At 46.9% G+C, this 13630-nt stretch overlaps 1 protein-coding gene across 1 annotated transcript in view; it reads left to right on the top strand.

The window, feature by feature from the left end:
* The window catches only part of MYL10 (myosin light chain 10), a 78124-nt gene that overhangs the window by 44519 nt on the left and 19975 nt on the right, over positions 1 to 13630 (top strand). The window contains exon 4 of the mRNA XM_073670764.1: positions 13249 to 13353. Coding sequence (XP_073526865.1) covers positions 13249 to 13353 — 105 coding nt within the window. The remainder of the gene's footprint in view (positions 1 to 13248; positions 13354 to 13630) is intronic.

Here is a 13630-nt window from a genome sequence, read left to right on the forward strand (position 1 = left end):
GGATATTTCTACCTCAAGACCTCAGAAGGAAAACCTGTCAGGGTGGCTCTCTGGGAGGTCCAACTCGGGATCTTCATGCCCTGCAGCCACCCCAGGGCCCACGTTGAGGGTTTGGGACAGGTCCCTTGCACTTCTGAACTGACTCTGCGTCTTTGCCCTTTAACCCGTCTGTTTGCACCAAAATGTCTCTGGAAAAATGCTAGCATTTTTATAATTTTATACTTTTATACTTTTGTAATTTTCTACTGTATAACCTGTTATGCAACGTTTAAGAAGATGTGCCTCCCATAAAGGGAAGATAGTTCATGTTTATATTAAAAAGAAAATTTCCTTGGTGTTACTTCTTTTGCAGCCCGCAGACGTGCTGTGTTTTACCAGGGGGGAATGTGACGCCCCTGAGGGTTCGACCGCCACAGGGATGCTGCACTTCTTTAATGGAGTGTAGTGTTCCTTCTCTGAGGTAAGAACAGTGTGATAGTCGTGACCCAACCTTTGCATCCAACACCACATTTCTCCACCAGAGGGGGCTAGTATGCACTAGGTGCTGCTCCCCTGGTTACAGGGAGACTGGGGAACCAAGAGTTAGGGGAACCAGTTAGTGGGTGAGGGTGGAGGACTTACAAGTTAGTTACACTTTAAATTTCATATTTAATAAAGAGCCATCTTGGTCATTGGTCTCTGGCAGTCAGTCTGTCCTTAGTAATGGTTCTTTGACTGCCTTCAATCGCTCTTTGACTGTCTCTATGCTGTCAATTGCTGAGTGGACTGTGATCTCCCACCCTAACGCGGATCCTGTGTGGGCCCGCATCGGAGGGAGACACAGCCCTCGTGCCCCGGCCTTGGGACGAGGGGTAGGTTGTAGACAAGGAATGTCTCGACCCGGTCAAGGACCAGGACCAAGAAGGCTCGGAGCTTAAGAGTGTGGCTCCATAGCAAATGGATCCCAGGCAGGATGCAGACGGAGCGGTGTACGCCACCTGTCCTCGCCATGCTGATATATTCAGAGGGAGTCTGGCTGCAAGAGGGGTACCGGTCCCAGACACCCGACCTTGCTACTCCATGTCCTGGTCGGGAAAGCCCAGTTGGCCCTGAGGATCCCACCGGGTATCGGACGGAGCGGAGCTGCCACCCGTGCCCTTGTTCTGAGAGGAGCTCAGAGGGAGACCCGGCCTATTTGCACACACACGGACAGGAAAGGATTCGGTCTGTAGTTCAGGAACACTCTGGTGTAGGGTCCCGACTGAATGATGGACTTACTCGGAGGTTGTCGGACCCCCGTCCCTGGTGACCGCAGGACTCCGCGGGGAGCAGGGAGTCGCCTTCCTTCTGCCAACTCTAAAGTGAGTAAAGCCTTGGAAGTTCACCCCTATGGCCTCCGGACTGTTTATTCTGCGCCACACCGCGCGATGTGGCACCCATATTCCTCCACTACTACCCCTATCCTCCTGTCTCTCTGCCCTGAGGCCTCACTCCGCCTGTGGGGAGTAGTAAGAACTTTGGCCGCCATAACATCGTGCCTCAGCGGACTGAAGCGGCGCTGGTGGCCCTCACCAGGTGCCACAGGTGGCGTAGTCGTAAATCAGCCACTCAACCCGGATAAGCCCACACCATCTCCTTTTAATGTGACGGCCCTGAGCACGGGTCGGGTCCGGGCCACGGCTGCACCCCATCTCTACATCACAGGACCCAACTCCGAGTCCCCCATCTCCCAGGGTAAAATAAAAGGGCTTTTCGAGTAGAGGCGTCACAGATGGAGTGAGACATGATGTTCCAGATGTGCTCAATCGGATTCAGGTCTGGGGAACGGGTGGGCCAGTCCATAGCTTCAATGACTTCATCTTGCAGAAACTGCTGACACACTTCAGCCACATGTCCTGCATTAGGAGGAACCCAGGGCCAACCGCACCAGCATATGGTCTCACAAGGGGTCTGAGGATCTCATCTCGGTACCTAATGGCAGTCAGGCTACCTCTGGCGAGCACATGGAGGGCTGTGCGTCCCTGCCAAACTGGTCATGCTGAAGGATGTTGCAGGCAGCAGATCGCTCTCCATGGCGTCTCCAGACTCTGTCACGTCTGTCACATGTGCTCAGTGTGAACCTGCTTTCATCTGTGAAGCGCACAGGGCGCCAGTGGCGACTTTGCCAATCTTGGTGTTCGGTGGCAAATGCCAAGCGTCCTGCACGGTGTTGGGCTGTGAGCATAACCCCCATCTGTGGATGTCACGCCCTCATACCACCCTCATGGAGACAGTTTCTAACCGTTTGTGCAGACACATGCACATTTGTGGCCTGCTGGAGGTCATTTTTCAGGGCTCTGGCAGTGCTCCTCCTGCTCCTCCTTGCACAAAGGAGGAGGTAACGGTCCTGCTGCTGGGTTGTTGGCCTCCTATGGCTCCCTCCACATCTCCTGGTAGCTGCTCCATGCTTTGGACACTGTGCTGACAGACACAGCTACCCTTCTTGCCACAGCTCGCATTGCTGTGCCATCCTGGATGAACTGCACTACCTGAGCAACTTCTGTGGGTTGTACTGTAGACACCGCCTCATGCTACTGTACCTCTAGGGGTGAGAGCAATGGTAAAATGAAAAAGTGACCAAAACAACAGCCAAAAAGGATGAAAACAGATAAATAGTCTGTGGTCACCACCAGAACCACTCTTTTATAGGGGGGGTCTTGCTAGTTGCCTATCATTTCTACCAGTATTCTGTTCCATTTGAACAACAGCAGGAGAAATTGATTCACATTCAGTGTTGCTTCATAACTGGACAGGTAGATTTCACAGAAGTGTTATTGACTTGGAGTTACATTGTGTTGTTTAAGTGTTCCCTTTATTTTTTTGAGCAGTGTATTATCATTTGCATTGGTATGATCAGCTGATATTCTATATCTATTTAAGTACAATACAAACTAGTTTCAGATAATTACCCAAATCTGGAGTGATAAATAGCTAGAACATGCAGCAACCCTCTGACCAATGTAACTTGGATAAAAGAAAATTGAAAACTTGGCAATGAAACATCAAGTCAGGATCAGGGATGGTCATCTCATGGTTTTTTTCTGTAAGGTTCCATTGTATATTGTAAATGGTTAATTCTCATGACAAATGTGACACTACATATGGCATCTTGAAGGGAAAAAACTGAATATGACAGTATTCTTGGTGCCCTGCCTTCATCCCCAGTGGCTCCCATCTAAGCTTCAGTCCATATCGTGACAAGGGCATATTCAAACGAATAGAGACTAAGTCCCAACTGTATTTCCATTCTGATTAATTCTAATAGATTGTTTGGTGTGAATTTCATGTAGATACATGCACTAACTAAATTAAGTCCCTTGCTATTTGCTTTCAGCATCAGATTGTAGACAGATTTACAAGCAGAAATGTCTTAATGTCTTCATAAAAGTTGGAATTCAAAAACAAAAAAGGATAACACAATGAGAACAATTGTATACTGCATATACCCATCAAATGTGCTGAAAATGTGAAGCAAATTTAATAAAGCAACAATTTTTTTGTACTTTTTTCAGTTCTGCTTTCCAGAAATTTTGTTATACTGTATATAATTTTTAATAATATTTAACCCTTAAATATCTAGACAGACTGCATACTCAAGAATAGTACAATATTAAAGGGAATGTATCAGCAGGCTTTTTCTATGTAATCTGAGAGAAGCATGATGTATGGGTAGAGACCCTGATTTCAGTGATGCGTCACTTGTTGCAGTTCCAATAAAGTAAGCGTTTTATCAGCAGGAGATTATCACTAGAGAACTAGCTGAACACTCTTGGAGCGTAACAATGGGCAGCGACTAATAGAATGGTGTTTAACAAGGAGAAATGCAAGATTCTACATCTGGGCAAGAAAAATAAAAATGACATCTACAAAATGGGAGGAATAGAACTAAGCAACAGCATGCATGAGAAAGACTTGGGTATACTAATAGATCACAGACTGCACATGAGTCAACAGTATGATGCAGCAGCAAAAAAGGCAAACACAGTTCTGGCATGTATTAAGAAAAGCAAAGTGTCTAGATCATATGAAGTAATTATCCCCCTCTACTCCTCCTTGGTCAGACCTCAAATGGAATACTGTGTACAATTCTTTGTATAAGAATGCATTAAGACATAACTGTCAGTCACTGAATAGAACTGCCAACTGGACCGAAAATCCCTGTAAGGCTATGTGCGCATGATCAGGATTTGAAGCAGAAATTTCCTGAGCGTTTCTGCATCTCCTTCGCAGGAAAAACGCTACAGAAATTCCGGGTGTTTCTGACGCGTTTTTTATGTGTTTTTTTTAAGCATTTTTGTACATCAATGAATGCTTTTTGGAGCTAAATAAAGTCATTTGGTGGGACATGGCTTAAACCCTTGGATTACTGTCAGAACTGGGGTGAGTATATTAGTTAATTTAAATGATTAAAGAATGTGTCTGTTGTATTTCAAATAAAGTGTTTGCTCTGTGTCTGTGTGTTTATTTAACTCTTTACTTTACTTTAATTAGGATTGGTCATGAAAAGGTCTGATTGACACCTTAACATCACCAAACAAAAGAGCTAGGTGTCAGCTAGTCCCATACACCCAATCTTTATTAGCATTTCTATTCATGTAATTTATGCGGCTGCTGTGAGTTGCTATTTTTAGCCTGGGAAGGTGCCATTTGCAAACATGGTCCATGGCTATTATTAACAGCTCACAGCTGGTTCATTAGCCACTATGTCCCCACGATCAGCACTCAGCAGCGCTTTGGACGCAGCGTATTTTTGTTGCGTCCAAAACGCAGTGTTCTAATGCCGCACTTTTTTTGTCGGTACATGTGAATCCACCGCATATAATGACATTTCAATCGGTCAAAATCTGCAGCGGAGACTAGCGTGTCCACTACAGAAATTGACATGCTGCGGGTGAGTTTGGGTACGTGGCCACGGTCAGGAGCCGCTGCAGGCTTGACGCTGCGTGTATATACAGTGTTAAACCCGTAGTGTCCAGATGTTACAGCATAGTGGATGGGATCTCTAGAAATCCCATGTCCACTATGCGTGCATCAGGGGCTGCGAATCACCCGTGGACACTGACATGCGGCATGCCTTTCAGGACCGCGGCATGTCAAATTATCTTACGCAGTCGCTAGTCTATGCAACAGAAATTTGACCACTAGAATGTATTGAATGCGATAAATACGAATGGTTCAGTGAACACATGTGGATTTACCTGCATTCAATAGAATGCAATGTTTTGGACGCAGCAAAAAATATGCATCCAAAGTGCTGCTACGTCCGAATCGTGGGCACAGAGCCTAAAATAAAAAAAATGGTGTGGGCTCCCGCATCATTTTTATAACAAAAAGAGGGAAAGCCGACCCCTTGGGGGCTGATATTAGTAGCTGGGGAAGGGGCCATTTGCCCACAATGTTCCCTGGCTATTAATATCAGCCCACAGCTGTTTGTTTAGCCTTTACTGGATAGATTACAGGGGGACCCCAGAAAAAAATTGATGTGGGGTACCCCTATAAAGACAGCTGCGGGCTGATATTAATAGCCAGGGAAGGGGTCATGAATACTAGCCCCCTCCGCAGCTATTAATATAACCCCTCAGCAGTCCCAGTAATGGCACGTCCATAAGATGCGTCAAATCTGGTGCTTAGCCTCCGCTCTTCTCACTGCCCTGTAGCGGTGACGAGTGGGGTAATCGGGTTGGGGTTCACGTCAACCTTGTATTGGTGGCTGACGTGAAGCCGAGGTTAGTAATGGAGGACGTCTATAAGATGCCCCCATTACTAACGTGTAGTAAAATGGTCGCCGCTCTTTCAATAAATACACGGCCAGAATAAAGTATTTTAATGAAATAAAAAACATACTTTTTTAAGAAAAATGTTATTGTACGGGTCCGTGAAGCCATCGATCTTCTGAAAAAAAACGTAAAATATCAAACAACCATATCCCTTACCTGTCGCCGTCAACGATGCAGTCCACGTACCGCCGATTGTCCCACGGCGATCTGGGTCACTTCTACAGCAGTGACATCAGCAATCACTGATGTCACTGCTGTAGAAGACAGCAGTGTATACTACTGACAGTGATGTAAAATCACTCCTGTCAGTATACATTGCTGCTTCAGGAGGTCACTGGGTTTCATAAGCTGAAGATCAGCTGATCAGCCCCTGTGAGCTCTCACCATCATCACCCTGGGAACGTTCTTCAGAATTTTCCCAGGGTGAGGTCGCGTGAACGATCACCTGATCGCTCACGTGACCGCAGGTCCTGGAAGAACATTATACTGTGGAGAGAGCGTTCGCTTCCCGCAGTATACCGCCGGCTGCCGGGAGGAGAGGATCGCCGGGACCGAGGATACCGGGGACCGCCGGACAGGTGAGTATAAGGTTTTTATTTTTTACTTTTTTTACATTTTTTTCACTGCCGGTGGTTCCCAGCTTTGCTCAGGAGAACTACTGCTCCCCTCAGCAGCGCCGCTCTCGCTGTTATCAGCGGGAGCGGCGGTCAGATGAGAGGAGTTGTAGTCCTCCTTTCCCAACCCAGGTACCATATTACGGAAAAAAACGCAGCATGACCATTATGCCCAGCGTTTCCGGAGCGTTTCCCGCTCATTGACTTTAATTGAAAAGCAGCAAATCCGCAGGTATAAATATTATACCTGCGGATTTATGCCTGCGGATTTGTTGCGTTTCAATTAAAGTCAACGGGTGGGAAACGCTCTGGAAACGCGGGGCATAATGGTCATTCTGCGTTTTCTTCCGCAATGCTAATCCTGAGTGGAAATTTCCACATCATGTGCGCAGCACATCAGGATTAGCATTGCTATAGCTGGCAGACCTATTAACAAGCATTTTTGCAGTGTTTCTGTGGCAGAAAAAACGCAGCGAAACCGCATCAAAAACGCTTCGTGTGCACATAGCCTTAGAGTAGAAGTTTAAATGATAAAAACACAGGTTATACTGAATCTTTTCTAACAAAACTATATATCAATCTGCTCAGCTTCCCCTGGTCTAGAACAAGATGTCTGCAGATTGAACTGCATCTTCATGGTGACAGTTTCCTTTTAAGCCATATATTAACACTGTAATAATATGTATATGACGCGCCCCTGGGCCTGTGTCGCGCTGCGTTGCGCACGCGGGAGGTTACCCGGAGCCGGATCTCTTGAGGGTTGTAGTCTCGTGGCGGTGATCCGGTCCGTGCCCAGGGAGTCAGACTAAGTGGCGCTGTATTAGCGGTAGATGTTGGACGACTACGCCACCCGTTGAGTACAGCTAAGGAGCTGCTGCTGCAGGGCAGACCGCTGAGGCCGGTGGAAGGATTGTGCAGCGTGATAGTATAACCCCCAACGGGAGGGGCATGGCCTCAGGGCAGCCGACGTGGATGATGGGGGTAGCAGGAACCACTCGGAGACGGTACGGTGTAGTTCAGGGTCTTTACTGGTGACAACGATAGACCCTCCCGGAGTACTGGCTAGCGATTGGGGCCTGGTCAGTCCTTGAGCAGATGGGATCTCCCCTGGCCAGGCGGAGTTGTAGGCCTCCCAAACTAACGATACTCTTCTGGCTACCTTGCTAGAAGCGGGTATAAGTAGCCCACGTCCCTGAGTGTACCGTGTGGTGCTCACCCGTATGGCCGGTGACTCGGGGCCTTCTAGCTGCTTCCGCTCCACGACGGCGGTGCTGGTCCCACGCGTGTGACCGTGCCTTCGGGTTTCTGGGCCAGAGGACCTGCAATCCCCTGCCGGTCGGTTTCTGCTGCTGGATAGGAGTTAGTCCCCACAGCCTCGGACTCCGGGTCCGGTGATAACTTCTCAGTCAGGGCGAGCTCTGCAGCTGCCAGCCCCTGACTCCTTGTAGCACTGCTCCCACAGAGCTCCTGATGTTCTTTTCCTATATCTGCTTCTCTTCTCTGTCTCTACTTCTGGCATGGCCCAGGAGCTGGGCCCAGCCGGAGCCACAGCTCCCTGTCAGCCCTCCTGGCTGAACTCTCCCTCTCAACTCTCTAACCCTGCCTCAGCCCCAGGTTTATATAGGGGAAGTTCTTCCCCTCCCAGGACTGGGCAGGAGGTGTGGCATGCACAGGATCCCTGACCAAGAGACCTCCCACCTGCTCTCAGACATAACATTGCTGTTACTGTGGAAACCAGACCCCTGGGGTGCCACATTCCCCCCTAGTGAAATTTAGTACTCCGGGACTAAACATATTTTTAGAAAAACATAACAAGGTATAAACAATAATAATACAATAAGAAAAACACATAAAGATGGTTACGGCGTGTCCGCAACCGGGTGCAGTTTTTTGAAGAAAAGCAAGGTGTCCATTTCACCAAAACAGGGAGACGTAACCAGGTAGGGGTCTGTCCTGCCCCGAGTCCTTAACAGTCTTTAGTCCATTCCTAGGTTACGCTCCAACTATGTACAAAGGATTCCCGGTAAATCCACCAAAGACTCCCATAAATTACTAGAAACACATAATTATTTACAGGATATGGCCGCTCTCAGTCCTCGGCCAGTGGGGAAAAAGGGATGGCTACTCACAGTCCTCAGCCTGGTTAGGGATAGGGACACACGGGAACAATTCACTAGTCCCAACGGGGACCATATTTTAATTAGCAGCAGTTCTTGTACCCTTACGGGTAACTATTTACAGCTCTTTATTCACGCTACTTCCCTTCAGTAGCTATGTCCTCTTTGTGCTCCCTCCTGAGGGTAGTCCTCAGACCCGTCCGGGTCCTCTTGGCTTTCCTCGTATTGGTAGTACTGCAGCTCCTCCTCGGTTAGCTGGGTTAGTATCTCTGCGACAGTCCTCCTCCCAGGTGGCCAGGACTTTACCCCCCTCTGGGCTGCCCCGGTTAATTGGGCCACCAGGATGCTCACTTTTTGCTCCTCTGTGAGGGGGTACACCTGGAAGAGGCTATCCAGCTTTTCTCTAAAGTCATGCAGGGTATGTGACTCCCCTGAGTACTGGGGTAGCCAGGCTGCCCCCGGGATATAGGGCATGGTGAAAGGCATGACCGCAACAGCGGTGGCGCTGGCGGGGGTTGAAGCGGTGAAGCTCTCCTCCGTATCCGGCATCCTTCTCCCCCCTAGTGGACCGTGGCCTACCTTGCGATGATCCTCTTCCGTAGGCCGCGGCTCCGCAGTAGATCGTCAGGGTTGAGGACCTTCCGTTGCGCTCCTGTGACGTCGGCGTCTGCTGGGCTCCTTCCAGGACCTTACGCAACGTCCAGACGTGAGGCGGGGCTTCAGTTCTCGCGCGCTTTCGGAGTCCACGCCCCTCTTCTTCCCGCGCGGCGTCCTCAAGATGGCGTCCAATGGCGGGAAAACTCCACGTATGGCGGGAAGAAGGCTGAAGATGGCGCCGGATGGCGGGAAAACTCCACCGATGGCGGGAAGGAAGCGGAAGATGGCGCCGGATGGCGGGAATCTTCACCACAGGTAAGTTTGAACAGTCTTTTTCAGGCACGCAGTACCCGGTGGTTGCGGGCACGAAATCCTGCCGACTACGCAAAAGTTGACGCGCCCCTGGGCCTGTGTCGCGCTGCGTTGCGCACGTGGGAGCTTACCCGGAGCCGGATCTCTTGAGGGTTGTAGTCTCGTGGCGGTGATCCGGTCCGTGCCCAGGGAGTCAGACTAAGTGGCGCTGTATTAGCGGTAGATGTTGGACGACTATGCCACCCGTTGAGTACAGCTAAGGAGCTGCTGCTGCAGGGCAGACCGCTGAGGCCGGTGGTAGGATTCTGCAGCGTGATAGTATAACCCCCAACGGGAGGGGCATGGCCTCAGGGCAGCCGACGTGGATGATGGGGGTAGCAGGAACCACTCGGAGACGGTACGGTGTAGTTCAGGGTCTTTACTGGTGACAACGATAGACCCTCCCGGAGTACTGGCTAGCGATTGGGGCCTGGTCAGTCCTTGAGCAGATGGGATCTCCCCTGGCCAGGCGGAGTTGTAGGCCTCCCAAACTAACGATACTCTTCTGGCTACCTTGCTAGAAGCGGGTATAAGTAGCCCACGTCCCTGAGTGTACCGTGTGGTGCTCACCCGTATGGCCGGTGACTCGGGGCCTTCTAGTTGCTTCCGCTCCACGACGGCGGTGCTGGTCCCACGCGTGTGACCGTGCCTTCGGGTTTCTGGGCCAGAGGACCTGCAATCCCCTGCCGGTCGGTTTCTGCTGCTGGATAGGAGTTAGTCCCCACAGCCTCGGACTCCGGGTCCGGTGATAACTTCTCAGTCAGGGCGAGCTCTGCAGCTGCCAGCCCCTGACTCCTTGTAGCACTGCTCCCACAGAGCTCCTGATGTTCTTTTCCTATATCTGCTTCTCTTCTCTGTCTCTACTTCTGGCATGGCCCAGGAGCTGGGCCCAGCCGGAGCCACAGCTCCCTGTCAGCCCTCCTGGCTGAACTCTCCCTCTCAACTCTCTAACCCTGCCTCAGCCCCAGGTTTATATAGGGGAAGTTCTTCCCCTCCCAGGACTGGGCAGGAGGTGTGGCATGCACAGGATCCCTGACCAAGAGACCTCCCACCTGCTCTCAGACATAACATTGCTGTTACTGTGGAAACCAGACCCCTGGGGTGCCACATTTACATTCTAATAATATAGATTCATATTTGTATAAAAATATATTGAGGGCTGTCGGAGGCCACGTTTTAAGAAGTTCTAGATGAAATCTTATTTTTATTTTCAACTTTTTCCAAAATCACAAAGGTACAGTATATAAAAAAAAAATCCATTGACAGTTTAAAAAATACAGGGGAAGATTTTTGAAAACTGCTATAGGATGCATCAACTTATGTGGAAAATGTTGCAATCTCAGTCAAAGTTATTAAAACCACTCATGTGGGATGGTAAATTTAATGAAAATTGCCCGACATGTTTTCTCTTCCAGTTGCCATCCGATGATTAGTATACATTTATTTACATTTTAAGCATTAAACATAGCAAATATATATTTTAGATACTTTGAAAGAGTATTACATAAATAAAAACTATTACAATACAGAAGAAACATAACACATAGCATGTGACCCAATATTTTTGGTGTATTGCTCTTGTGCATTGATATGCAAGAACAATTCTATTTCTTGATCATATAAATTAGGAGAAGCCGAAAGATTTAATAATACAAAGAAAAAGCAAGTAATGAGTTTGTCATTTCCATTATTGTTCTTGTGTATGTTAATATATAATGCATATGTTTCCCAGGGACCCATCCTGATCTATAATATGCATATCTAATTATACACTCATTAGTTTCCGTAACATTAATTTGTTTTATTACATCTTTAAAAACCAAACGTTCTTTGTAGACATATTGCTGTAGTCAGTCATGTAACCGCACTCATAATTTTGATCAGTTTATTAGCAGTAGATAGTGTTATTTTTACTAATATTAATTTGTGCACTGGGCTTTATGCACACAACTGCCTGTAATAAGGCATTGTATAAGGGCCATAAACCTTATGCTCCTCTTTATTTTACCATAAGAGGCTGCTTATTTGTTAAAGAGATGGTACACAATGTGTAATTTGCAATTTATGCTATTTATTTTGTGTTTTGAGATGGTGTGTAATGCTTTGACCGTGTACCTTGCACTCAAAGATTGCCTGGACTCAGCAGCACTGCCATACTCACAGTTGCTGACAGTGAGATTGTGGGTTCCTCAGGTATCAGCTAATAGGAAGAGGTCCCAGCTGCAATATAAATCTAGAAAAAGACAGTCTGATGTGGGTGTGTTACGATTCCTCCACTCAGTGTGTCCTGGACACAGTGACTGAGTCGTCCAATCTAGTGCAGGGGCGTGCTGAGCTGTCAGTATTTTGATTGACAGCTCAGTTGTCCAATCTAGTGCAGGGGAGCGCTAAGCTGTCAGTATTTTGATTGCCAGTTCAGCAGTGAAATCAGAGACTGGAGCTGCTGAGCTTCCTTCAGGTGTTCCCTGTTCCAAGCGATTACCCATCTACATAGCTAAGCTGTCGCAGATCTCTACCAAATTTAGCTTTTGCACAGTGGTTTTCCTTGTATTCCTGTGCTCTATTTGTTGATCTGTTACTGCCTGACTCTGGACCTCGTTCTGACTATCTGTTTGTCTAGCCCCTTTGCTCTGATCCACTATCTTCCTGGTATTCTGACCACGGACCATGATCTGACTTCACCTTTGTCTTTCCCGTTTAGTTTATGACATGCTCTCTTGGTATGTGACCCCGGAACGTTTGACTACCCTGCCTCACAGCTTGTCTGTGAGTAGTGACTAGCGTCACAGGGTGTGTATGCTGTGATGCTGGAACATTGAGCCACAAACAAAAATGGAGGGGCAGATAGGAACTGATAAAAGGTATTGGTTCAGTGCCACAAGGGCTTGTGGAGACTTAAAAAGTAACTGACATTTTAATTTTTATTCCATAAATTAACTGTACAGATGAAAAGAAGAAACTTTGTAATATACAGTATCTTATTAGAGAAATCTGCTTCTTTCTCCTCCTGAACTGATCTTTCATTTTCAAAATTCTCAATTCATGGCTATAATATGAATTCAGTGAGGACAGATTTTTACATTACTGAGATAGGAGATGATATTTGCTACTGAAAAGATTCTACGTATGTAGAGGGGAGAGAGGAGAAGGATAGAGCTAGAGACAGAGCTCCTTCCTCGAACACTCTACATAGAATCCTATAAAAAATAACTGCCACCTCCTATCTCAGTAATGTACCATTCTGTCTTCACTGAATACAGATTTTACCAGAGAATTAAGTTTGAGAATGACTGATCAGTCCTGGAGCAGAAAGAAGAAGATTTCTCTGATGAGATATATTACAAAATTCCTTATGTACATGTGCACTATTGGTTTATAAAATTAAAATGACTGTTACCCTATAAATTTTGGGTCATGTGCCTTCTCTCTAGATGCAGGGTGGTGAGTATATCTCATAGGATGTCTGGGTGGTGGGGGTCAAAAACCAGGTGAGATAACATTATTATTATTATTATTTATTTATATGTCTGCATATAAATATAAGGCAGTCAACAACTGACAGAGACTCCTTATACAAATATATGCCGGGAAAGTATCTATTTTGACATCAATTTGACTGTTCTTTCTTTATAAAAGGATGACAGCAGAAAATATTTTTACAACAGTTGCAGAAGTCTAGGATGTACTTTCTGAAGTAAAAGTCTCAAACATGACGTGAATCTGGCTATAGTAATATACTTACCTGGATTTACTTGTTATTTTCTTTTTATTAAGGTCGTATCAATGTAAAGAGTGAAGAGCTGGATGACATGGTGAAGGAGGCACCAGGACCTATCAATTTTACTGTCTTCCTTACAATGTTTGGTGAAAAACTTAAAGGTATGATTATATGTAAAAGACAAATACTCCAGATTTAGCAAAATGCAGGAATGTTTACCTGTGATTGATTCCAAAACTAACCTTATTGTTCAACTAAAATACCACTTAATCTGTGTCTGAGCATAAATAGTTTTCTTATTAACCCCTTAGCAACATATGACGTTCAGTTATGTTATATGTCGGCTCCCTGTCTTTCATGCAGGCTGAGTTCCTGAGCATGCATCTTTGTAGGAAGACAATGGCTGTATCATTCAGCCATATTCTGCCTTTAAAAGCC

Source organism: Phyllobates terribilis, unplaced genomic scaffold (genome assembly GCF_046119375.1).
Source record: "Phyllobates terribilis strain yellow unplaced genomic scaffold, ASM4611937v1 Scaffold_2__4_contigs__length_985480577, whole genome shotgun sequence".
Lineage (NCBI taxonomy): Eukaryota > Metazoa > Chordata > Amphibia > Anura > Dendrobatidae > Phyllobates > Phyllobates terribilis.